At 39.6% G+C, this 27,556-nt stretch overlaps 1 protein-coding gene across 1 annotated transcript in view; it reads left to right on the forward strand.

The window, feature by feature from the left end:
* CENPK (centromere protein K) overlaps positions 1-27,070 on the forward strand; it is a 41,113-nt gene extending 14,043 nt beyond the window's left edge. The window contains exons 6-10 of the mRNA XM_017877123.1: positions 11,226-11,272; positions 25,192-25,274; positions 25,374-25,472; positions 25,812-25,936; positions 26,940-27,070. Of these exons, the coding sequence (XP_017732612.1) occupies positions 11,226-11,272; positions 25,192-25,274; positions 25,374-25,472; positions 25,812-25,936; positions 26,940-27,070 (485 nt within the window). The remainder of the gene's footprint in view (positions 1-11,225; positions 11,273-25,191; positions 25,275-25,373; positions 25,473-25,811; positions 25,937-26,939) is intronic.
* The last annotated feature ends 486 nt before the right edge of the window (positions 27,071-27,556 follow it).

The raw sequence follows: 27,556 nt of genomic DNA on the forward strand, positions 1-27,556 counted from the left end.
ATTTGCTCCTCCATCCCTTTATTTTGAGCCTATGTATGTCTCTGCATGTGAGATGGGTCTCCTGAATACAGCAGACTGATGGGTCTTGACTCTTTATCCAGTTTGCCAGTCTGTGTCTTTTAATTGGACCATTTAGTCCATTTACATTTAAGGTTAATATTGTTATGTGTGAACTTGATCCTGTCATTATGATATTAGCTGGTTATTTTGCTCGTTAGTTGATGCAGTTTCTTCCTAGCATTGATGGTCTTTACATTTTGGCATGTTTTTGCAATGGCTGGTACCTGTTGTTCCTTTCCATGTTTAGTGCTTCCTTCAGGAGCTCTTGTAAGGCAGGCCTGATGGTGAGAAAATCTCTAAGGATTTGCTTGTCTGTAAAGGATTTTATTTCTCCTTCACTTATGAAGATTAGTTTGGCTGGATGTGAAATTCTGGGTTGAAAATTCTTTTCTTTAAGAATGTTGAATATTGGCCCCCACTCTCTTCTGGCTTGAAGAGTTTCTGCCGAGAGGTCTGCTGTTAGTCTGATGGGCTTCCCTTTGTGGGTAACCCGACCTTTCTCTCTAGGTGCCCTTAACATTTTTTCCTTCATTTCAATTTTAGTGAATCTGACAATTATGTGTCTTGGAGTTGCTCTTCTCGAGGAATATCTTTGTGGCATTCTCTGTATTTCCTGAATTTGAATGTTGGCCTGCCTTACTAGGTTGGGGAAGTTCTCCTGGATGATATCCTGCAGAGTGTTTTCCAACTTGGTTCCGTTTTCCCTGTCAGTTTCAGGCACACCAATCAGAGGTAGATTTGGTCTTTTTACATTATCCCATATGTCCTGGAGGCTTTGTTAATTTCTTTTTACTCTTTTTTCTCTATACTTCTCTTCTCGCTTCATTTCATTCACCTGATCTTCAGTTGCTGATACTCTTTCTTCCAGTTGATCGAGTTGGTTACCGAAGCTTGTGCATTTGTCACATAGTTCTCGTGTCATGGTTTTCATCTCTATCAGTTCTTTTAAGGTGTTCTCTGCATTGATTATTCTAGTTATCCATTCATCCATTCTTTTTTCAACGTGTTTAGTTTCTTTGCGCTGGTTACGTAGTTCCTCCTTTACCTCTGAAAAGTTTGATCAACTGAAGCCTCCTTTTCTCAACTCGTCAAAGTCATTCTCTGTCCAGCTTTGTTCCATTGCTGGCATTGAGCAGCGTTCCTTTGGAGGAGGAGATGCGCTCTAATTTTTTGAATTTCCAGCTTTTCTGCACTGCTTTTTCCCCATCTTTGTGGTTTTATCTGCCTTTGGTCTTTGATGATGGTGACATACTGATGGGGTTTTGGTGTGGGTGTCCTTTCTGTTTGTTAGTTTTCCTTCTAACAGTCAGGACCCTCAGCTACAGATCTGTTGGAGTTTGCTTGAGGTCTATTCCAGACCCTTTTTGCCTGGGTATCAGCAGCGGAGGCTGCAGAAGATAGAATATTGCTGAACAGCGAGTGTTGCTATCTGATTCTTTCCTCTGGAAGCTTCGTCTTGGGGTGTAACCAGCCGTATGACATGTGAGGTGTTGGTCTGCACCTAGTGGGGGGTGTCTCCCAGTTAGGCTACTCAGGGGTCAGGGACCCACTTGAGCAGGCAGTCTGTCTGTTCTCAGCTCTCAACCTCCGTGCTGGGAGAACCACTGTTCTCTTCAAAGCTGTGAGACAGGGGCTTTTACATCTGCAGAGGTTTCTGCTGCCTTTTGTTTAGCTATGCCCTGTCCCCAGAGGTGGAGTCTATAGAGACAGGCAAGCCTCCTTGAGCTGGGGTGGGCTCCACCCAATTCGAGCTTCCTGGCAGCTTTATTTACCTACTTAAGCCTCAGCAATGGCGGGCACCCCTCCCCCAGCCTCGCTGCCACCTTGCAGTTAGATCTCAGACTGCTGTGCTGGCAATGAGGGAGGCTCCGTGGGCGTGGGACCCTCCGGGCCAGGGGTGGGATCTAATCTCCTGGTGTGCTGTTGCTAAGACCCTTGGTAAAGCACAGTATTAGGGTGGGAGTTACCTGATTTTCCAGGTGTTGTGTGTCTCAGTTTCCCTTGGCTAGGAAAAGGAATTCCCTTCCCCCTTGCGCTTCCCAGGTGAGGTGATGCCTTGCCCTGCTTCAGCTCTCACTGATCCGGCTGCACCCGCTGACCAGCACCGACTGTCTGACATGCCCTAGTGAGATGAACCCGGTACCTCAGTTGAAAATGCAGAAATCACCTGTCTTCTGTGTCAGTCACGGTGGGAGGGAGCTGGAGTATGGAGCTGTTCCTATTCTGCCATCTTGGGTGCCCCCCCGAGAAGAGTCTTTTTTTTTTTTTTTTTTTTTAAAGACAGGGTCTCATCGTGTTGCCCAGGCTGGAGTGCAGTGCCACAATCATGGCTCACTGCAGCCCCGATCTCCTGGGTTCAAGTGATCCTCCCACCTCAGCCTCCTGAGTAGCTAGGACTGCAAGTGTGCGCCACCATGCCTGGTTAGTGGTTAGTTTTCTTAGTTTTTTGTAAAGATGGGGCTTCACCCTATTACCCAGGCTGGTCTTGCACTCCTGGACTCAAGGGATCCTCCTGCCTTGGCTTCCCAAAGTGCCAGGATTACAGGCCTGCCAGTAAATTGTTTCTGAATGAATGAAATTTACCTAGTGGAAGAGAGAAGCTATAAAGTTAATTTATTTTAGATACTTACACAAAAGGGCCACATAGTTTGTGTGATTTCTTGTGTTTGTCCAACTAGTGCCAGCGATATTTTTGTCTTCAGTTAGGGAATAGAAGACAGCATAAAAATTTATAATTGTGATACTCAACTAGTACATCTTTTTTTATTGTTATGAAAGCTTAAGTTTCTCTATGCAACATATTTCTATACAGGCACACCTCATTTTATTGTACCTGACTATTGCACTTTGCAGATACTGTACGTTTAACAAATTCTGTTTGTGGCGAACTTGTGTCACGTTTTGGTAATCTCTCAGTATTTCAGACTTTTAAGTTATTCTTACATCTGTTAGAGGGAATCTGTGATCAGTGGTCTTTGATCTTACTGTTTTAATTGTTTTGAGGAACCACAAGCTGCACCTGTATAAGACAGTAATTTTAATCAGTAAATGTTGTGTGTATTCTGACTGCTCCACTGACCAGTTGTTCCCCATCTGTCTCCCTTTCCTTGGCCCGCCCTTTTCCTTAAAGCACAAGAATATTGAAATTAGACCAATTAATACCCCCCAATTGTTTCTAAATTTTAAGTGAAAAGAATTGCACATCGATAACTTTAAATTAAAAGCTAGAAATGATTAAGTTTCATGAGGAAGGCATGTTGGAAGCCAAGATAGGCCAACAGCTCAGCTATGCTCTGGCATCATTTAGCCAAGTTGTGAATTGAAAGGAAAATATATATTTTTTTTGAGATGGAGTCTCGTTCTGTTGCCAGGCCGGAGTGCAGTGGTGTGATCTCAGCTCAGTGCAGTCTCTGCCTCCCGGATTCAAGCGATTCTCCTGCATCAGCGTCCCAAGTAGCTGGGATTATAGGCGCATGCTACCACACCCATCTAATTTTTTTTTTTTTTTTTTTTTTTTTTNTGTTTTGAGGAACCACAAGCTGCACCTGTATAAGACAGTAATTTTAATCAGTAAATGTTGTGTGTATTCTGACTGCTCCACTGACCAGTTGTTCCCCCATCTGTCTCCCTTTCCTTGGCCCGCCCTTTTCCTTAAAGCACAAGAATATTGAAATTAGACCAATTAATACCCCCCAATTGTTTCTAAATTTTTAAGTGAAAAGAATTGCACATCGATAACTTTAAATTAAAAGCTAGAAATGATTAAGTTTCATGAGGAAGGCATGTTGGAAGCCAAGATAGGCCAACAGCTCAGCTATGCTCTGGCATCATTTAGCCAAGTTGTGAATTGAAAGGAAAATATATATTTTTTTTGAGATGGAGTCTCGTTCTGTTGCCAGGCCGGAGTGCAGTGGTGTGATCTCAGCTCAGTGCAGTCTCTGCCTCCCGGATTCAAGCGATTCTCCTGCATCAGCGTCCCAAGTAGCTGGGATTATAGGCGCATGCTACCACACCCATCTAATTTTTTTTTTTTTTTTTTTTTTTTGAGACAGAGTCTCGCTCTGTTGCCCAGGCTGGAGTGCAGTGGCCGGATCCTAGCTCGCTGCAAGCTCCACCTCCCGGGTTTACGCCATTCTCCTGCCTCAGCCTCCCGAGTAGCTGGGACTACAGGCACCTGCCACCTCGCCTGGCTAGTTTTTTGTATTTTTTAGTAGAGACGGGGTTTCTCCGTGTTAGCTAGGATGGTCTCGATCTCCTGACCTCATGATCCGCCCGTCTCCGCTTCCCAAAGTGCTGGGATTACAGGCTTGAGCCACCGCGCCCAGCCAATTTTTGTATTTTTTTATTAGAGACAGGGTTTCTCCATGTTGGCCAGGATGGTCTTGATCTCCTGTCCTCGTGGTCCACCGTGGCCTCCCGAAGTGCAGGAAAAAATTTTAAAGGAAATTGTAAATGTTGCTCTAGTGAACACACAAATTACGAGAAAGCAGAACAGCCTTATTGCTGTTACAGAGAAAGTTTTAGTGGTCTACTTAAATGATCAAACCAACCATATCATTCCCTAAGCCAAAGCCTAATCCACAACAAAGCCCTCGCTCTTTTTAATTCTACGAAGGCTGAGAGAGATGAGGAAGCTGCACAAGAAAAGTGTGAAGCTAGCAGAGGTTGGTTCATGAGGTTTAAGGAAAGAAGCCATCTCCATGATATAAAAGTGCAAGGGGAAGCAGCAAGTACTGAGGCAGAAGCCCCAACAAGTTATCCAGAAGATCTGGCTAAGATACTTGAAGGCAGCTATGCTAAACAGCAAATTTTCAATGTAGGCAGAACAGCCTTCTACTGGAAGAAGATGCCTTCTAGGACTCTCATAGGTAGAGAGGAGAAGTCGATGCCTGACTTCAGAGCTTCAAAAGTAGAGGTTGACTCTCTTGATAAGGACTAGTGCAGCTGGTGACCCTGAGTTAAAACCAACACTCATTTATCATTCCAGCCATCCTAGGGCCCTTGAGAATTATACCAAATCTACTCTGCCTGTGCATTGTAAATGGAACAGTAAAGTCTGGATGACAGTACAACTGTTTATAGCATGGTTTACTGAATAGTTTAAGCCCACTGTTGAGACCTACTGCTCAGGAAAAAAAAAAAAAAAAAAGATTCCTTTCAAAATATTACTGCTCCCCATCTCTTCAGTCAAGAGCTCTGATGGTGATGTACAAGGAATTTAATGTTTTCATGTCTGTTGATGCAACATCTCTTCTGCAGCCCCGGGACCAAGAAGCCATCTCAACTGAAGTCTTATTATTTAAGAAATACACTTTGTAAGGCTATAGCTGTCATAAGTCCTCTGATGGATCTGGGCCAAAGTACATTGAAACCTTCTGGAAAGTATTCACCATTCTAGATGCCATTAAGAACATGCGTGATTTATGGAAGGAGGTTAAAATAACAACATTAACAGGAATGTGCAAGAGGTTGGTTCTAACCCTTATGGATGACTCTGAGGGGTTCAAATAACTACAAATGTGGTAGAAGTATCTAACTAGAATTAGAAGTGGAGTCTGAAGATGTGACTGAATCACTGCAATCTCATGATAAAACTTGAACAGATGAGGAGTTGCTTCCCATGGATGAGCAAAAAAAGTGGTTTCTTGAGATGGAATCTACTCCCATTGAAGATGCTTTGATCACGGTTGAAATAACAACAAAAGATTTATAATATTACATAAACTTTGTTAGTAAGGCAGTGTCAGGGTTTGAGAGGAGTGACTAATTTTGAAAGAAGTTCTGCTGTCCATAAAATGCTATCAAACAGCATCTCATGCCACCGAGAAATCTTTTTGTGAAAGGAAGAGTCAATCAGTGTGGCAAACTTCATTGTTGTCCTATTTTAAGAAATGGCCACAGCCACCCCAACCTTCAGCAGCCACTAACCCGATCAGTCATCAGCCATGAACACTGAAATAAGACCTTCCGCCAGGAAAAAATTACAACTCACCAAAGGCTCAGATTAGGCATCTCAGTTAGCATTTTTTAGCAATAAGGTGTTTTTAAAATAAGGTATGTACATTTTAGAAATAATGCTAATGCATAATTTAATAGACTACAGTATAATGTAAACAAAACTTTTATATGTGCTGGGAAAACAAAAAATTTGTGTGACTCGTTTTGTTGTGATATTTGCTTTAGTGTTGGTGGTCTAGAACCAAACTTGGACTATCTCCAAAGTATCCCTGCATTTGGTATTCTGTTCGGATTATACCCTCTTTTTCTATATGTCTCCCTGCTTCTTTCTTCTCCCACTCTGTTTTCTTTCCTTTAACTATCCTACACCCCATGCTTCCCTTCATAGTCTTCTTTGTAGGCTTATCATTCTCTTTCCCAATTGATTGAAATTCCCCTAGGAGCAGTCTTCAGCTGTTTTCTCCTCATTCTCTTCCTATACAATTTTATCCATATTCTTGCTTTAATGACTGTCTTCATGCCAATGTCAACCATTTTTCCACATCGGTACTACTACCTGTTAGTCATTAATTTGAGCATTTCTGATAGGTGTGTAGTATTATACAATTGTGATTTTAATTTGCCTTCAACCATATGTCTTATTGCCTTTTCAGTAGTAAGAATCTCAAAAACTGCTCATACTGAAATTTTTATTTTATTTTATTTTATTTTTTTTTTGAGACAGTCTTACTCTGTCACCCAGGCTGGAGTGCAGTGGTGCAACCTCGGCTCACTGCAACCTCTGCCTTCCAGGTTCAAGCAGTTCTTGTGCCTCAGCCTCCCAAGTAGCTGGGATTACAGGTGCCTGCCACCATGCCTGGCTAATTTTTACATTTGTAGTAGAGATGGGTTTTGCCATGTTGATCAGGCTGGTCTTGAACTCCTGACCTCAGGTGATCCTCCTGCGTCAGCCTCCCAAAGTGTTGGGATTGCAGGTGTGAGCCACCGTGCCCAGCCTCAAATATTAAAATGTTCAAGTTCTCCAGAGGACCCTATAAGCTATACCAGCATTATATCTTCTGCTCCTGTTTTTATGTGTTATATCTATAATAACTGCCTTATGTTCATATTCTCCAGAGGACCCTATATGCGATACCAATATTGTATCTTCATCTCCTGTTTTTATGTGTTATATCTATAATAATAACTTTCATATTAGTATACTAGAGCCATCATAACAAACTATGGATTAGGTGGCTTAAACAACAGAAATTAATTTTCTCACAATTCTGGAAGATACAAGTTAAAGAACAAGGTGTCAATAGGTTGATTTCTTCTGAGGCCTCTCCCCTTGGCTTGCAGATGTCCATCTTCCTGTGTCTTCACATGGTCTTCCTTCTGTGTCCTAATCTCCTCCTTTTATAAGGACACCAGTTTTATTGGATTAGGGCCAACCCTAATAACCTAATTTTGACTTAATTACCTCTTGAAATACTCAATTCCAAATACCATCATATTCAAAGCTATTGAGAATTAGGATTTCAACATAGGAATTTGGGGGTGGGAGCACATCAACCAATAACAATTTACAAATCTATATATTTAAACCAGACTTCTCTACAATATCAGACTCAAATATCTTTGTACCTCCTAGGCGTCTTTTCCAAAATATTTCATAGACACCTCAGATTCATAAACTGACTTTTTCTGTTTTCTCACTCATTGAATGGAGCATATTTGATCAGTTACCAATTTAAGAGTCCTCCTAGATTCTTCCTTTTTCATTTTCCACATATAGCACGTTTGTTAAAATTAGAATAGTCGGGCGTGGTGGCTTACGTCTGCAGTCCCAGCACTTTGGGAGGCCAGGGCTGGTGGATCACCCGAGGGGGAGAAAAAAAATTGAACAAAAACATTAGAACTAGAACATATAGCTAGTTACTAAGTATCAAGTCCTACTGTCACAGATTTTCTTTGAGTTTTCATCACCAGTCCATTAGATTATTATAACAGACTTTTTTATCTCTTGACCACAATGGGTTTCCCCCACCCTGGCAATGATAGAAGTTTTCAAACTTAAAGAAAAGTAAAAAAATATATATATAGTTAGCTGCAGTGAACTCAGAGACCAGATTCTACAGTTATCAACCTTTTCTCAATCTTGTTTTAGGCTTTTTTGGAGTGGCTTTATATAACATACATTTATTATCTCATAATTTCTGTAGGTCAGGGGTCTGAGGACATTTATTGTTTCACAGTTTCTGCTGGTAGGAGTCTGGACATAGCTTAACTGGATCCTCTGCTTAGGGATTTCACGGCTGCAATGATAGATTGTCCTCAAAGGCTTAAGGAGGAATCCATTTCCAAGCTTACTGAAGTTGGCAGAATTTATTTCCTTGTGACTAGGATTTATGGTAACTTTAGTCTATGTTTGTTTTTGTTCTTTCTATTGTTTGTTCTTTCTTCCTGATCTTCTGACATTCCTTTTATTGTTTCTGTTTCAAGAACTTTCTTGAGCCGTTCTTTTAGAGTTGATCTGCTGGCAACAAATATTCTTAGTTTTTCTTTATCAGAGAATTTCTTGATTTCTCCTTCATTCCTGAAGGATATTTTCACTGGATATGCAATTCAGGGTTGTTTTCTTTAGGAACTTAAAAATGTTGTGCCACTTACCTCTGCCTCCCTTGGTACTGATGAGAAATGTGCTGTCATTCTGATGGACTTTGCTTTATAGAGAAGGCTTTGTGTGTGTGTGTGTGTGTCTGCTTTGGGGACTTTTTCTTTGTATTCAGCTTTTAGAAGAATAATTATGTATCTTGGCCTGGCTTTCTTTGGCTTTATCTTACTTAGGAGTCACTCAGATTCTTGAATATGTAGATTTATGTCTTTTGCAGAATTTGAGAACTTTTTAGCTCTCGTTTGATGTATTTTTTTAGCAACTCCCGCCACCTTCTTTCTCCTTTCCTGGAATTTCAGTAACATGAATGTTAGACCTTTTGTTACAGTTACCCAAGTCCCCAAGGTTTTGTTTAAAGAAAATTTTTTAGTTGTGGTAAAATATAAACGTTACAATTTTAACCATTTTAAGTGTATAGTTCACAGTAGTGTTAAGTACATTCACATTTTGTGCGGTGTATCTTCAGAAGTTTTTCATCTTGTAAATCTGAAATTCTAAACACATTAAACAGCAACTCTCCTTTTCCATCTTCCCCCAGCCCTGGCAACCTCAATTCTACTTTCTATTAATTTGATTAGTTTAGATATCTTATATAATGGAATCATATAGTATTTGTGTTTTTGTGGGTGGCTTATTTTACTTAGTGTAATGTCCTCAGAGGTCTTCCATGTTGTAGCACGTTAGAATTTCCTTCCTTTTTAAAGTCTGAATAGTATTCCATTGTATGTATATACCACAGTTTGTTTATCCATTCATCTGTCAGCGGAAACTTGGGTTGCTTTCGTCATTTCATTACTGTGAATGTGAGTGCTGCTATGAACATGGATGTGCAGTTATCTCTTTTGAGGCCCTGCTTTCAATTATTTTGGATGTCTACCAGAAATAAAATTAGTAGATCATATGATAGTTCTATTTTAAGTTTTTTGAGGAACCACCATACTATTTTCCATAATGGTTGCACCATATTACAATCTCACCAACAGTGCACATGGTTTCAGTTTCTCAACATCCTTGTCAACACTTGTTACTTTCTGTTTTTTTGATAATAGCTGTCTGCCATGGCCTAAATATGTCCGCGAAATTCATGTTAAAACTTAATCACCAGTATGATAGTGTTAAAAGGTGGGGTCTTTAGGATGTGATTAGTGAGCTTCTTATGGAGGTTGAAGGGGGTGTCTAGTCTTTTTTTCCCCCTTTTGCCTTCCACTATGAGAGGACACAGCAAGAAGACACCATCTTGGAAGCAGAGAGCAAGCCCTTCCCAGACACTGTAAATATTCTAATACAAACCTATCTATGAAGCACATATAGAAAGTTCTTTCCTGTTAGAAGGCTTTCTAGAAAAGCAGATACCTTTGAAAGTTTTCAGTAGCCTGTCATTTGAGAAGTTTCAAATAGCACTTCGTTAGGAAAGGAAAATTTCTAGTGTAAGGGTTGAACACATTAAAATTTGCTATACAAAATTACACACTTGTTTCTACTCATTAGGCTGACAAAAATTTTAGAAGCGTTTGTAATGTTTCTTGCTGTTTTTTCTTCGTAGCTCATGGGAATGTCTTTAGAAAGGAAGCTGACATTCTCGATTCAGATTCAAAATACGTATGTCATTCTCTGAAATTTCATTTCTGAGAATCTGTTCTATAGAAATGAGAGCACCAGTACATAAAAACATATATAAAAGCCTGCTTACTGCATCCTTGTTTGTTATGGCTAGAGACTAGACACAAAGTTAGTCTAAAATCAAAGTGTTCAATCAATACGGAAATCACTCAGTATATTATGGTATATTCATTTTGGAATATCATGCAGCCATTAAAAGTTATGAATTAGACCTATATAAGTCTAGGTTTTCCTGGGGGCTTTATTGAGTGAAAGTAAGATGAATATAATATGTATGATATGATCCCATTCTTATAATACCAATGATGATAAAAATAACCCTTTTAAGTGTATGTATATGTATGTTACATATGTGTACATAGGATACATGACTGCAGGGAAGGTATTTGAGGAACACACTATAGATTATTAGCTTTGCTTTTGAGGGTTTGAAGAACAAAAGAAGAAAAAGGCACTAAATGGTACATAAATAGGATCAAATTTATCTAAAATTGTATGTAGTTGGCTATATGTGCAAAGATGTTAAACATAAATAAAATGAAAACTACACACATTTCATAAAAAGTTGTGTATTATCAAGGCAGGTGGATCACTGGAGGTCAGGTGTTCAAGACTGGCTTGGCCAACATGGTGAAACCTCATGTCTACTAAAAATACAAAAATGAGCCGGGCATGTTGGTGGATGCCTATAATCCCGGCCACTCAGGAGGCTGAGGCACGAGAATTGCTTGAACCAGGGAAGTGGAGGTTGCAGTGAGCCAAATCGCGCCATTGCACTGCAGCCTGGGTGACAAGAGGAAAACTCTGTCTTGGGGGGAAAAGAGTTGTATATTAAATAAATGGAGATGGAAAGAATTATCTTAGAAAACTGCAAAATTCTTGATTTTTGAGAGTTAACTATGTGTGACTTTGTTTTGTTTTGTTTTTGTAGTAATTCCCTTGACGGAAGATGTTCTCATAACATTAGGAAAAGAAGAGGTAAGCCACTCAATGAATTTGTAGTGACCCCAAGTAATTTCTAACTAGATCTATTTTAGATAAGTTCATAACATAAGAAATAGGATGAAACTACTCTAAAACCATATTAAATTTTCCCCTTTTATTTATGTTTTATTGAACATAATATTTGAATTTTGTTTTGTTATGTTATGTTATGTTATGTTACATTATGTTATTTTTGAGATGGAGTCTTGCTCTGTTGCCCAGGCTGGAATGCATTGGCACAATCCCGGCTCACTATAACCTGTACCTCCCAGGGTGAAGCGATTCTCCTACCTCTGCCTCCCGAGTAGCTAGGATTACAGGCACGTGCCACCATGCCTGGCTAATTTTTGTATTTTTAGTAGAGACAGGGTTTCACCATGTTGGCCAAGCTGATCTTGAACTCCTGACTTTGTGATCCGCCCACCTTGGCCTCCCAAATGCTGGGATTACAGGTGTGAGCCACCACACCTGGCCTAAGGATTTGAATTTTGAACTTGATTTTTGCATCAGAACTATGACTGAAGTTAATGGTTATGTGTAAATGTTAATCTCATATCTAGTTTTTAGTTGATTAAACTTCATAATAAAAGCAAAATATTAAACATGGCTTAATGACCCCATACATGCATTTCTCCTTCTGCTGTGGACTAAATATTTGTGTCTCCCCAAATCCATATGTTGAAATCTATTCCCCAGTGTGATGATATTAGGAGATGAGACCTTTGGGAGGTGATTAGGTCCTGGGTGTAGGACCTTCGTAAATGAAATGAATGCCCTTATAAATGTCTGAAGAGAGCAGTGTCCTCCCCTTCCATCATGTGAGGACACAACTAGAAGGTACTGTCTGTGAAGACATGGGCCCTCAGTAGACATTGAATCTTGGACTTCCTAGCTGACAGAATTGTGAGAAATAAATTTCTAGTTTTTATAAGCTGCCCAGTCTGTGGTATTTTGTTATAGGAGACTGAATGGACTATGACAGAAAGTTGGTACTGAGAAGTGGAGGTGATACTATAACAAATACCAAAAAATATGGAAACATCTTTGGAACTGGGTAATCAGTAGTAGCTGGAAGAATTTTGAAATGCGTGCAAAGGCCTACATTGCTGTGAGCTGACCTTTAAAAGTGATTCTGGTAGGAACTGAGGTTATAAGAGAGCTGTAGAAAAAGCCTCAGTTTTCTTAGCGAATACTTGAATAGTCCTGAAAAGAATGTTGGTAGAAATATGCACAGTAATGGCCATTTTGATAGGTCTCACCTGGAAAGAAAGAACATGTTTCCAAGGATAGAGAGGAAAAAAATCAAAGTATTTTTCCTAGTCTCCCTCACCACTCAATATAACATAGCACTTCTGGTTACCAAAATGAGTGGGGAATTCTCCTCACCAGCAACCAATTATTTGGCAGATTCTGCAGAAGATGATTCTCTCCTAAACACCAGTTGGGTGTCCTCTTAATTCACTTCAGTTCTGACACAATCTACTTGGAGGTAGCATCAGATCCCACAGGTTGGGCGCTCAGTCCCACATGCTTAACCCTAGTTTCAGATACCAGTTGCCAGTAATAGATTGTCGCCTGTATTCTGACTGACTGTAAATCAGGGGTTTCCATGATCCCCTCCTCCTCAGGTTTGATTAATTTGCCAGAGCAGCTCACAGAACTCAGAGATAAACTTACTTTCATTTACTCATGTGTCATAAGAGGTATTACAGAGGATACATGGCTGGGCATGGTGGCTCACACCTGTAATCCCAGCACTTTGGGAATCTGAAGAGGATGGGTCACTTGAGCCTAGGTGTTCAAGACCAGCCTGGGCAATACGGCAAAAGCCTGTCCCTACAAAAAAAAAAAAAAAAAAACAGAAATCTTTTATGTGGTAGTGTGTGCCTGTAGTCCCAGATACTTGGGAGGCTGAGGTGGGAGGATTGCTTGAGCCTGGGAGGTTGAGGCTGCAGTGAGCCATGGTCGCATCACTGCCTTCCAGCCTGGGCAACAGAGTGAAACCCTGTCTCAAAAAAAGAAAAAAGATAAAAAGATACAGATGAACAGCCAGATGGAAAAGATGTGTAGGGCAAGTCATGGTGGAAGGGACATGGAGCTTCCATGCCATCTCTGGACATGGTACTCTCCAGAAACTTGCCTGTGTTCAGCTATCTAGAAGCTCCCCATACCCAGTTCTTTTGGGGTTTTATGGAAGTTTCATTATGTAGGTACGATTGATTAAATCATTTGCCGTTGATGACCAGCTTAACTCTCAGTTCTTCTCCCCTCCCCAGAGTTTTGAGGGGCGGTGCTGGAAGTCCTAACTCTCTAGTCAGGTTTTGGTCTTTTTTTTATGACCCACCCTCATCCTGATGTTACTGAAGGGCTCCCAGCCATCACTCAACTCATGCATATAAAAAGATACCACAATAGGGGTAAAGACCAAATATATGTTTTACAGTATCACAATGTTATTGCATAGTGGAGTAAATATCATTCTTATTATAAAGAGGCAAAGAGCTTGGCTGAATTACATTCCTGCCCTAGTGTTTTGTGAAAGATAGAACTTACAGGAATGAAGTTGAATCTTTGAGGAAATAGTTAAGAAAAGTGTTGAAGGTATGGCTTGACTTCTCTTAACTGTGTATGGTAAAATGTGGGAAGAGAAAAATGACTTAAATTGATAATAAAAAATGAAGCTGAATTTAAATGTTTGAAAAATTGTCAGCCTATCCATATTGTAAAGAATGAGAAAGGCTGTTTGGGAAAGAACTTAAAGGGTGTGGCCAAATGACCGTCTCATAAGGAGATTAGTCAGCCATCTCAACTGAAGCCAGGAGCTGTTGTTCAAAACAATGGAAGAATGCAATGTAAGGGCTACTGGAATCTGTGGGACCTTGAGCTGTACTGCCTAGCATGAACTCATGCTGTGGGCTCTGCTCCCTATACTTAAACTGTGTTCATCAGTTGCCCCAGATGCAGCTTCAGTGTGTCTAGATGTGGCAGAGGCTGCAGTGATCACCCTTCTGGAGGGTCATATCTCCTCCAGGGTGCAGAATGCAGAAGCCAGGGGTAATGGCTGGTTCCATCTGGGTTTTAAAGGAAGGAGCCTCCTGGCAGAGCCTTCAGCTTACGACCTCAGCCCAGGAGAGCCATGGTGCCCAGGCACAGCGATACTGTGAGTGAAGCACAGACAGAGCTGCTGGAGGGCCATTCTGCCAAGCTGTGGGAATAAGGATGCTCAGAGCTGTGGGGCCCCAAATCCCTGCTCAGCAAAGCTGCAGGGGCAGAACCACCTTCACCCTAGTGGGCCTGGAAAACAGCATCAAACCAAAGATTATTCTTGGGCCTTAAGATTTAAAGTTGTTTATCCTGTTGTGTTGGGAGTTAATTGGGACATGTTACCCCTTCTTTCCTATTTTGGAATAGAAATGTCTATCCTATGTCCCTCCCACCATTGTATTTTTGAAGCACAAAACCTGTTTGATTTCACAAGTTCACAACTGGAGTTCAATTTGCTTCAAAATCTATTGTACTGTGAATTTTACTCATTTAATTTAATCATATTTATATGAGATGTTAGACTTCAAACCTTTGAGTTGATGGTAGAATAAGTTAAGACTTTTGTGGCCATTGGGATGGAATGAATGTACTTTTTTTGCATGTGAGGAAGACATGAATTTCTGAGTTTTAAATATGAATGTCCAGACAAGGATCATAGAACTTTCTCAAACCTTAAATGTCAATAATGTCATGTTTTTAAAGTATCAGTTCATAAGGTTAAAATATAGAAGAGAAGATAGAAGCAAACAAAAATTTTTACAAGTTGTAGAGCATGGAAAGAGGGAAGTATGTGCCTAGAGACAGAAATCATGATGAAAAGAGTTTGTCTGTCCCCACAGAATTGAAGAAAGTCTTGGGATTTAAAGGAACCTGTTACTGCAAAACTCAGAGTTCAAGTGTGGAGCTAAAATCAAGGCTATTTCTTTAAAATCGGAATATAGATGGTTAAATTTTCTTAGCTTACTGTTGCTAATTTCTTACCCATATATCTGAAAACTGGAAGTATATGTTATGGAGACAGTAAACTAGTGAGTCTCTTGATTCAGGGATACCAGGTTGGGTGGTTAGTAGGGGTGGTGTGCAGGTCAAAAGTCAGAAAGATCAAGTTAACATTTTTATTTTGCATGGTGTACTGTTAGTTCCCTCTATTGCTCTCTCTGTCTGCAGAGGTCCCTAGTGTTTTATGAAATATAAAACTTACGAGGAATGAAGTTGAATCTTTTGCTGAGGAAATACTTAAATGAAATGTTGAAGGTATGGCTTGGCTTCTCTTGGACTGTATAGTAAAAGTGAGAAGAGAAAAATGACAAAGAAATTGCTAATCAAAAAAGAACATAGCCTTAGACGGGAGATAAAGTATTTTCAAAAGAAAATATTTCTAAGTAATAATATATGGAGTCCCTAGTGAAAAAGCAGGGTGGGCACACATCATAAAACCTTATTCATAAACAGCACTCTTAGTAAGTTTTTGAGTTTTAAGTATGAATGTCCAGACAAGGATCATAGACATCTGTGAAATGTCTCCAAGTTGAAAGACAAGTTCAAAACAACTGAACAAAGATTAGCCTCAAGAAGAGACAATTCAGGGAACCAACGAGAATTTAAAGAAATAATACCATCCACAGGATAAGAAAAAATTTTGATTCCACAAAATAACAATGCCAGTTTTTTAAAAAGGACCACTTTACACCATCTAGGATGGCTATAATCAAAGAACAGACAATAACATGGGTTGGTGAAGAAGTACAAAAATTGGAATAGCAATACATTGCTAGTGGCAGTATAAAATGGTATACTATTTTAGGAAGCAGTGTGGAAATTTCTCAAAAGGTAAAAGAGTTAGTATATGACACAGCAGTTTCATTCCTAGATATATACCGAGGAGGGATGAAAACGTGTGTATCCACACAAAAAGGTTACACATGAATGTTCATAGCATCATTTTCTTACAGGCAAAAGGGAAAACAACCTCAAATATCCATCAATTGATGAATGAATAAAATGCAATATATCCTAACAGTGGCACATTATTGAACAATAAAAAGAAATGAAGTACAGGTACATGCTAAAATATGGATGTACCTTGAAAACATGCTAAGTGAAACAAGCCAGTTTCAAAGAACTGCTGTCTTAGTCTGTTTCCTTCTGCTATTGCAGAGCATCACAGACTGGGTAATTTATTTTTAAAAAGTTTATTCACCAGTTGGGCGTGGTGGCTCACACCTGTAATCCCAGCCCTTTGGGAGGCCAAGGCGGGTGGATCATGAGGTCAGGAGATCGAGACCATCCTGGCTAGCATGATGAAACCCTGTCTCTACTAAAAATACAAAAAAATTAGCCGGGTGTGGTAGTGAACGCCTGTAGTCCCAGCTACCTGGGAGGCTGAGGCAGGAGAATGGAATGAACCCAGAAGGTGGAGCTTGCAGTGAGCTGAGATCGTGCCACTGGACTCCAGCCTGGGCAACAGAGCGAGACTCCATCTCAAAAAAAAAAAAAAAAAAAAAAACAAAAGTTTATTCACCTATAGCTGAAAAAGTTTATTAAAAAGTTTGTTCATACATAGTTGCAGGGAGAATTGAGCACATCTGTGCAACTCTACTGGGAAAGAACTCCTGTAAGCTTATCCCGTGTGCCTTTTTGTCTATATTAATGTTTCCTCTCACTTTAACTCCAACAAAACAAAGTTCCACTTTTTTTAACTGCAGAACTTTAAAAAGGTTGAGAATCTGAGAGCATGGTGCTGTTTCTAGTGAGGGAGGGCCATCTTACTGTATTATAGCACAGCAAGAGGATAGAAGGTGGAAATGAATACAAGGGACAGGAAAAGGGGGGTTGAACTGCCATGATAACTAACCTCCTCTGGCAATTATGGCATTAGTCAGTTCATGAGGGTGGAGCCCCCAATTGCTTCCTAAAGACCCTACCTCTTAACACTGCCACAATGGCAACCAAGTTTCTATAGTCATGGAAATGTAAAGAATGGGTCAGGAATGGGAAAAAAGGACAATTGGAATAATAGAAGAAATAAAGCTAAACTGAAATTATGAAATTTTACTATTAGAAGTTGGAGAATATTTAAAAATGGAAGGCAAGAAATAATTAAATAATACATGGACATTTTCTCAGAATAAAAGATAATTATTCTCCTAACCCCCACCCCTATATACATATTTTTTTTTGTTTGAAACAGGTTATTACTCTATTGCCCCGGTTGGAGTGTAGTAAGATTATAGCTGTCTCATCTCAAACTCCTGGGGTCAAATGATCTTCCTGCCTTAGCTTCCCAAGCAGCTAGGAGTACAGGTGTGTGCTACCATGCCTGGCTAATTTTTTTATTTTTTATGTTTGTTTTTTCATAGAGATGGGGTCTCACTATGTTGTTCAGGCTGGTGTCAAATTCCTGGTCTCAAGCAGTCCTCCCACCTTGACCTCCCAAAGTGCTGAGATTACAGGCGTGAGCCACTGTGCTCGGCTTAGATAATGATTCTTTACATTGAAAAAGATCCACCAAATTTCCAACACAATTTAGAATGACCCATGGTAGATGACCCAGCAAAAATTTTCCCTTTCAAGCAACTCTTAGCAACCCCAAACTAGCAACTGTAGCTTAGAGTGGCCAAAATCCAAACTTGATGCAGTGCCACCATCTGTCCCAAAAACTTTCATTTTAGCTATTTTTCATTGCAGTTAAAAATAAGAAGGGGATTGTATATTTAGCTTGCTTCTCATTTTACATTTTGTTGTATATTCAGTGAGCCAGCTCTACAGGAACTGGTTCTATCATTGTATATTGTACTGGTAACTTCTACCTACAGTAACTTACTGCAGTGCAGCTGTTGTTTTATACCATCGGTGACTCAGTAACCATCTGGCATCAGAGTTTACCCACCCTGTAATCCTTTCTTTTCTCAAACAGTGCTTTCCTCATGTTTCAGCTAGCAGGAGTTATTATAGCAAATCTCATTTGTAATGCTAGCTGGGTCATAGTTTTCTCTAAGACTACCCTCAGGTGCAATGGTTTGTGGGATAGACTCACTGGACTCGGAAGAACTGCTGTTCTCTTGGTTGCAGCTTATTAAAGTGAGAGAGAACATTACAATGAACAAAGGAAAAGGCACATGGGATAAGCTTACAGGAATTCTTTCCCAGTAGAGTTGCATGGATGCACTTAATTCTTCCCGCAACTATGTGTGACATCTCATGTGGTGAGTTGGCAACCAGGGAATCTCACTTGAGCCTTGTTGTCTAGGGTTTTTATTGGGGGTCAGTCAGGTATGCATGCAGTGCTTGTGTGACTGACCTTAACTATGTATACTCCATCCACCTAGAGTAAAAATGCATTCAACACAAATCACATAGTTAGCATAAACTCTCTAATCAAACTGGTGCCATGTGACCCAAGGCGCTAGACATAGAAAAATGCTTATCAAGCAGAATATTCCAAGGGCTCAGAGCTTATTTTCAGGGAACTGACCAAGGGCAGTTCTGAAGACAGGCTTTAGTAATGTCAAGGTTTTTGCAGTCTAGACCTGCTGAGTTAACTCTTTACTGCACAATTGTCTTTTCACCTCCCTCCCTCCCTCTCTTCCTGTCTTCCTCTCTTCCTTCCGTCCTTCACAGGGTTTTGCTCTGTCACTCAGGCTGCATTGCAGTGGCATCATCTCAGCTCATTGTAGCCTTGACCTCAGGCTCAAGGGATTCTCCTACCTCAGCCTCCTGAGTACCTGGGACTATGGGTGTGCACCATCACATCTGGCTAAGTTTTGTATTTTTTTGTAGAGATGGGATTTGCCATGTTTCCCAGGCTTGTGTGCACTCCTGGGCTCAAGTAATCTGCCTGCTTCAGCCTCCCAAAGCGCTGGAACTACAGGCATGAGCCATGGTGCCTGACTCTTTTTCACGTTCTCTGTGGTGTTTTGGAGAACTTAAGTTCCTAATTTGATTAACTCCAAACTCAAGTTTTCTATTAAGGTCTGAGCTCAAAATCTGAGAACTGTTTGCCCAATTCAGGGTCGCAAAGATTTTCTCCTTTGTTTTCTGTTAAAAGTTTTTAAGTTTTAGGTTTCAGTATTTAGGTTCATGATCCATTTTGAGTTAATGTTTATGTATATATAGTATGAGTTAGTGCTATAGGGTCTTTTTTTTTTCATTTGGACACTGACTGTTCCAGCGGTATTTGTTGAAGAAACTCTTTTCTTTTTTGAATTTCCTTTACGCTTTTGTTGAAAATTAGTGACCATATATGTGTGTATCTATTTCTGGACTCTATTTTTCTCTATTCTGTGCTTTGGATATTTCTGTTTTTTTTGTTTTGTGTTTCTGTCTTTAAGCCAATACCACGTTATCTTTTTTACTGAAGCTTCAAAATAACTCTTGAAATTAAGTATTATGAATTCTCTAACTTTGTTGTTCTTTTCAAAATTGTTTCATACTTCCATGTAACTTTTAGAATTGGTTTGTCATTTTGCCCTATAAAAAGCTGGAACTTTGATTGAAATTTCCCTGAATCTATAGGTTAATTTGTGGAAGATTGCTATCTTTAACATATTTAGTCTGAATGCAGATCCATTAGCACTGTATCATCTTTGTATTTATTTAGGTCCCCATTTATTTAGTATTTTAAAATTTTGTCTCACTGGTGTTTTGCAGTTTTCAGCATACAGGTCTAGCACATCTTTTGTCAAATTCATCCTTTTTGTATTTCATAATTTTGACTATTAAAATGGTATTCTTTTAAATTTCAATTTTTGTTGTTGTTGAGACGGAGTCTCACTTTGTCTCCCAGGCTGGAGTGCAGTGGCGCAATCTTGGCTCACTGCAAGCTCCACCTCCCAGGTTCACGCCATTCTCCTGCCTCAGCCTCCCGAGCAGCTGGGACTACAGGCGCCCGCCACCATGCCCAGCTAATTTTCTTTTGTATTTTTAGTAGAGACGGGGTTTCACCACGTTGGCCAGGGTGGTCTCGATCTCCTGACCTTGTGATCTGCCCGCCTCGGCCTACCAAAGTGCTGGGATTATAGACGTGAGCCACTGTGCCTGGCCTTCAATTTCAATTTTTATTTATTACTAACAAATACAAATATAATTAATATTTATATATTGATTTTGCATCCTTGAGAAACTTTTATTCTATATATTTATTATCTGAGATCAAACACAATTTTACATATTTTTTCCCTTCTGTATGATTTTATATCTTTTGGGGGGTTATTTTGCTGTCCTAGAACTTGTACTTCAGTAAAATATTGAATAGAAACAGTAAGAATGGACATCTTTTCCTTATTCCTGAGGTTATCAGAAAACATTTGCCCTTTCACCATTAAGTGTGATGTTAGCAGTAGGTTTTTCATAGATACTTTTAATCAGATTGCAGAAATTTTCTTCTGTTACAGTTTATGAAGTCTTATTTTATCCTCCCATCCTCCCTCCCTCCCTCCTGTCCTTCTGTCCTTCCATCCTTCCATCCTTCCTTCTGTCATTCCCACTCTGTTGCCCAGGCTAGAGTGCAGTGGCACGATCTCAGTTCACTATAATCTCTGCCTCCTGGGTTCAAGCAATTCTCCTGCCTCAGCCTCCTGAGTAGCTTGGATTACAGGCACCTGTCACCGATTTGGGCTAATTTATGTGTTTTTAGTAGAGACGGGGTTCTACCATGTTGACCAGGCTGGTCTTGAACTCCTAACTTCAGGTCCTTGGGCTCCCAAAGTGCTGGGATTACAGGCATGAGCCACCGCCCCTGGCCTAAGTCTTTTAAAATCACAAATTAATATTGAATTTGGTTACTTACTCTTCTTGAATTTATTGAGGTTATTAAATGTTTTTCTCCTTTTTTAAATCTGTTGATATGGTGAATTACATTGATTGATTTTAAAATTGATTTTTTTTTTTTTTTTTTTGGAGATGGAGTTTCGCTCTTGTTGTCCAGGCTGGAGTGCAATGGCATGATCTTGGCTCGCTGCAATCTCCACCTCCCGATTCAACCAATTCTCCTGCCTCAGCCTCCCAAGTAGCTGGGATTACAGGCATGCTCCACCACACGTGGCTAATTTTATATTTTTAGTAGAGATGGGGTTTCTCCATGTTGGTCAGGCTGGTCTCAAACTCCCAAATTCAGGTGATCCGCCTGCCTCAGCCTCCGAAAGTTCTGGGATTACAGGCATGACCTACCGCCCCAGCCTTAAAATTGATTTTATCTGCTTGCTTAACTGCATATTCCTGTGATAAACCCCACTTTGCCATAATATATTAATCTTACTTATTGCTGAATGTAATTTGCTGAAATTTTATGAGATTTTTGCTTCTGTGTTCATGAGGTATATTGGTCTGTGGTTTTCTTTTTTGTGATATCTTTGTTAGACTTTAATACCAGCCTCATGGAACAAATTAGGAAGTATTCTCTTCTCTTCTAAAGAGTTTGTATAGAATAGAAATTTTTTATTCCTGACGTGTTTGTTTGAATTCACAGATAAAACCATCTGGGCCTAAAATTTTCTCATAAACTGAATAAAAATTTAGAGATGAATAAAAGTTTTCATCTGTGAAAATTTTTAATTACAAATTCTGTTTCTCTGGAGCCAGTCAGATTTCTTATTTGTCTAAATGAGCTTTGGTAGCTTATGTCTCTCAAATAATTTATCTGATTTGTCAAATTTAGTGACAAGATTGTCCATAACGTTTCTCCATTATCATTTTAATGTTTGTAGTGATGTCACCTGTCTCATTTCTGATATTGGTGATTTATGTCCTTCTCCCCACCCCGTACTTAATCTAATTTTATTGACCTTCTCAAAAACCAATTTTCATTGCTTTTTCCTTATTTTTTATGTTGTACTGATTGAACTTCTTTGTTGTTATTATTTCCTCAACTTACTGTGGGTTTTATTTACTCTTTTTTCATATTTCTTATGATAGAAGCTGAGGTTATTAATTTGAGAACTTTCTTTTCTTTTAAAATAGGCTTTTAGGCCAGGTACAGTGGCTCACGCCTGTAATCCCAGCACTTTGGGAGGCTGAGGTAGGCATATCATGAGGTCAGGAGATGGAGACCATCCTGGCCAATATAGTGAAACCGTATCTCTACTAAAAATACAAAAATTAGCTGGGTGTGGTGGCACGCCCCTGTAGTCCCAGCTACTTGGGAGGCTGAAGCAAGATAATCTCTTGAACTCGGGAGACGGAGGTTGCAGTGAGCCAAGATAGTGCTGTTGCACTCCAGCCTGGCAACAGAGCGAGATTCTGTCTCAAAAAAAATAGATTTTTAGTGCTCTGAATTCTTGTCTGAGTACTGCTTTTGCTTCATCCCAGAAATCTTGATGTTGCATGTCAATTGTTTGGGGGGATGAAAAAATAACAGACAAATTTTGATGTTAATGTTTTTATTTCTACTCAGTTATAATAATTTCCTATTTTCCTATTGGTTGCTTCTTTGACCCATGGATTATTTAGAAGTATGTTTTTGGTATCCAAATGTTTGCAAAGTTTTCTAGATACCTTTCTATTATTTTTCAATTTAATGCCATTGTCAGACCATATTTAATATAATCAATATGGTTGCATTGAAAGATGTGTTATTGATTTATATTTTTGCGGGGGAGGGAGGGTTGGGAGCAGAGGATCTCCATTGCCCAGGCTGGGTGCAGTGTTGATATCATAAATCACTGCAGCCTTGAACTCCTGGCCTCAAACAACCTTTTCACCTTAGCCTCCTAAAGTGATAGAATTACAGGAATGAGTTACCAGGCTTGGCCTTGATTTATCTTTCTTTTCATCCTACTGTTTTTCTGTTCCTGTTTTTCCCTTTTCCCACTTTCTTGGATTGTGTGTGTTGTTGTCGTTGTCGTCGTTGTTGTCGTTGTTGAGGCAGGGTCTTGCTCTGTTAACCAGGCTGGCATACAGTAGTATGATCTCAGCTCACTGCAGCCTCCACCTCCTGGCCTCATGTGATCCTCCCGCCTCAGCCGTCCAAGTAGCTTGTGGCATCATGCCTGGCTAATTTTTGTATTTATTTATAGAGACAGGGTTTCGCCATGTTGCCCAGGCTGGTGTCTGATTATCAGTATTGGCTTATTAGTTATTTCTTTTCTTTTTTTTTCATAGTTACTTTAGGGTTTGTAATATACATTTTGAACTTACCTGATTTATGTTTAAAAAGAGCTAATGGAAACCCTTGTGATCAGGAGAATGGAACACTAGTGCTTATTGTAATTCTCTTTAGTCTTCTTTGTTGTTCCTGAAATCCCTCAAGCATACTTTTGCCTCCTGGCCTTAGTACTTACTATTCCCTTTCCCTGGGACATTCTTTTGCTAGAGAATAGCATGATGTTTTCCTTTGTCTTCTTTCTCTGTTGTTTTTTTTTTTTTTTTTTGAGTCAGAGTCTTAACTCTGTCACCCAGGCTGGAGTATAGTGGTTCGATCTCGGCTCACTGCGACCTCCGCCTCCCGGGTTGACGTGATTTTCCTGCCTCAGCCTCACGAGTAGCTGGGACTACAGGCGCCCACCACCACGCCCGGCTGATTTTTGTATTTTTAGTAGAGATGGGGTTTCACCATCTTGCCCAGGCCGGTCTCGATCTCCTGACCTTGTGATCCACCCGCCTCGGCCTCCCAAAGTGCTGGGATTACAGGCTTGAGCCACCGCGCCTGGCCTTTCTCTGTTACTTAAATGTTACCTGATCAGAGAAGTCTTTTCATATCATACTACCTAAAACATCCATTTCTTGCTCTTCATGCCTTTACTTTTATTTTGATTTTTTTTTCTTTATGACACTTGACCATTGCTGGAGTAAATGTCTGAATTCCCCTCTTTGTTCTGTTCACCTTTGCATCTCTCTCTCCTTCAGCAATGCCTAATAGTCAATGATTGATCACAAATTTGATTGAATGATTGATTGAATAAATATTGAATGAGTGAGTCATTTGTGTCTCTTTTGTACAGTCTCCTTAGAAAAGGTACCTGGGGCTGGGCACGGTGGCTCACACCTGTAATCCCAGCACTTTGGGAGGCTGAGATGGGTGGATCACAAGCTCAGGAGTTTGAGTCCAGCCTGGCCAATATGGTGAAACCTAGTCTGTACTAAAAATACAAAAATTAGCTGGGCATGGTGGGGCGCACCTGTAATCCCAGCTACTCGGGAGGCTGAGGCAGGAGAATCATTTGAACCCGGGAGGCCGAGGTTGCAGTGAGCCAAGTTCACACCACTGCACTCCGGCCTGGGTGACAAAACAAGACTCCATCTCAAAAAATAAAAATGAAAAAGAAAAGAAAAGGTACCTGTGCGGCCGGGCGCGGTCGCTCACGCCTGTAATCCCAGCACTTTGGGAGGCCGTGGCGGGCGGATCATGAGGTCAGGAGATGGAGACTATCCTGGCTAACATGGTGAAACCCCGTCTCTACTAAAAACACAAAAAATTAGCCTGGCATGGTGGCGGGCGCCTGTAGTCCCAGCTACTGGAGGAGGCTGAGGCAGGAGAATGGCGTGAACCTGGGAGCCGGAGCTTGCAGTGAGCTGAGATGGCACTACTGTACTCCAGCCTGGGTGACAGAGTGAGACTCCGTCTCAAAAACAACAAAAAAATAGAAGGTACCTAATCTCTGATTACTGAAGACACACCATTATCTTGCCTTTCAATATGAAATTAAAATTTACTACCCAAAACCCCTTCTGATATTTTTGAATTTAACCATAGAATATTACCACAAATTTAGCACCTACTGTGTATTTACCTTTTCAAATGCTTTCTGCTAGGCTTTTTTACTACTGATGTCTGAATGGAAGTATCCTGGACCACTATGTAAATTTGACTGTTGTTCAGAAATAAAACTGTAAGATTAAAGACTGAGCAATTAATTTGAATTATTTTATTCTAGTTCCAAAAGCTGAGACAAGATCTTGAAATGGTACTGTCCACTATGGAGTCAAAGAATGAAAAGTTAAAGGAAGACTTAGAAAGGTATGTTTATGTTATAATTACTATTAATCATTCATATGTATTAAGTGGCCTTTAAAGTTTTATTTAGATATTGCTTGTTTTGTTTTTGCATGTCAAAAGAGAACAACAGTGGTTGGATGAACAGCAACAGATAATGGAATCTCTTAATGTACTGCACAGTGAATTGAAAAATAAGGTCGAAACATTTTCTGAATCAAGGTATTAATTTTATGTTCTAGGTTTTTAAAATAGGAAAAGTATTTTATTTTTTGTGTTACATGAAACATAGATGAAGTTAATTTTACCAGGAATCAGGAGGCTTGGCCTAACTTTTGTTAACTATTAGCTATTATATGATATTTTATGAGTGACTTGACTTGACTGTACCTTTGATTTCTCTACTTGTTATATACACAATATTATTTTCAAAAAGGTAGTTATTTGGTTTGAGCAAATGAAGTTTTAACAAAATTTTCGATCAACTTCATGAATAACTAGTTACATGTGCATATGTGTTTTATCAGTTAAATGTTTCTCTTAATTTTTTAAATCTATTAGAATCTTTAATGAGCTGAAAACTAAAATGCTTAATGTAAAAGAATATAAGGAGAAACTCTTGAGTACCTTGGGCAAGTTTCTAGAAGACCATTTTCCTATGCCTGATAGAAGTGTTAAAAGAAAAGGTAAGTTTTAGAGAAGACATTTATATAAATTACCATATTTGAAATTATTTTAGGTGGGTTTAGAAGCATATTTTCTTATTTAGTTCAAAGGTATGCACATGTATGGAAATATGCCATTATCACATTATATTTATTGAAACACTAGAAGCAACCTAATTATTCAATAAAATGGGATTAAATATATGTATATCTTTTTGGAGGGGGCGGGGGGACAGAGTCTCTGTCACTCAGGCTGGAGTTCAGTGGTGTGATCTCAGCTCACTGCAACCTCTGCCTCCTGGGTTCAAGTGATTCTTGTGCCTTAGCTTTCAGAGTAGCTGGGACTACAGGTGTGCGCCACCACGCCCAGCTAATTTTTTGTATTTGTATTAGAGAGGGGATTTCACCAAGTTGCCCAGGCTGGTCTTGAACTCCTGAGCTCAGGCCATCTGCCCACCTCAGCCTCCCAAGTGGGACGATTAGATGTTAGGATTACAGGTGTGAGCCACTGCACCCAGCCAGAGTATATTTTTTATATTACATCCATATGATGGGAGTAAGTCAACTTGTCATATAATGTATTGAACACCTTCAGATAAGTTAATGAAATACAGCTAACTGTTGAACAAATAAAACACTGATGATTAAATTGTTTGAATCTAATTTATGTTTAAAAAATTGATAGTGCTTATGTCTGAGAGCTAGGATTGTAGGTGGGTTTTTTTTCACAATTTTTTCAGTTTTCTGTGATGAATGTGTACAACTTTTTAAATCAAAAGAATGATGTTTAAAATTTGTTACAGATTATTGTAAGTTATTGACTATTTTAATAGTAGCTATAATGAAATAAACCTTTTCTGAGAAAGCAAATAAATATTTTATTGAGAGGCAGAAGATTGTGAACAGTTCTTTTATATATATATATATATATAGTGTTAACACTTTTTTGAAATTGGAGTAATCATTGAATAATAATATGTTTAGTTTAATCATTTTCAGTATAAAATCTTTCATGTTTTCCTAGGGAATGAAGTCTGTAAACTTCTTAGAAATCTCTTCATTAGGATTTATACTATGGACTTCTATCTCCTCAGCCTCATTTCCCAGCATTCATCCATCTCTTACGTGAATCCATTCAGCTATGTCACCAATTGACCTCTCACTTTTTTGTGGCTTACACATTGTTTTTTCTGCCTAGGTTAAAACCCTTCCGATCTGTTGAGGGTGGCAGATTCCTACTTAAGACAGTTCAAACATCTTTTGAGTGAAACATATGAAATTTAAGTGTTCTTTTATTTATTTATTTTAATGTTTGTTTATTTTATTTTGGGGACCGAGTCTTGCTCTGTCACCCAGGCTGGAGTGCAATGGCATGATCTCTGCTCACTGCAACCTCTGTCTCCCAGGTTCAGGCAATCAATTCTCCTGTCCCAGCCTCCCGGGTAGCTGGGACTACAATTACATGCCACGACACCCAGCTAATTTTTTTGTAGTTTTAGTAGAGACAGGGTTTCACCGTGTTGTCAAGGCTGGTCTCAAACTCCTGACCTCAGTTGATCCTCCCGCCTCAGCCTCCCAAAGTGCTAGGATTACAGGCGTGAGCCACCACACCTGACCTATTGATTGATTTTTTAGAGACGA

The sequence above is a fragment of the Rhinopithecus bieti genome, unplaced genomic scaffold, assembly GCF_001698545.2.
Source record: "Rhinopithecus bieti isolate Rb0 unplaced genomic scaffold, ASM169854v2 scaffold_10181, whole genome shotgun sequence".
Lineage (NCBI taxonomy): Eukaryota > Metazoa > Chordata > Mammalia > Primates > Cercopithecidae > Rhinopithecus > Rhinopithecus bieti.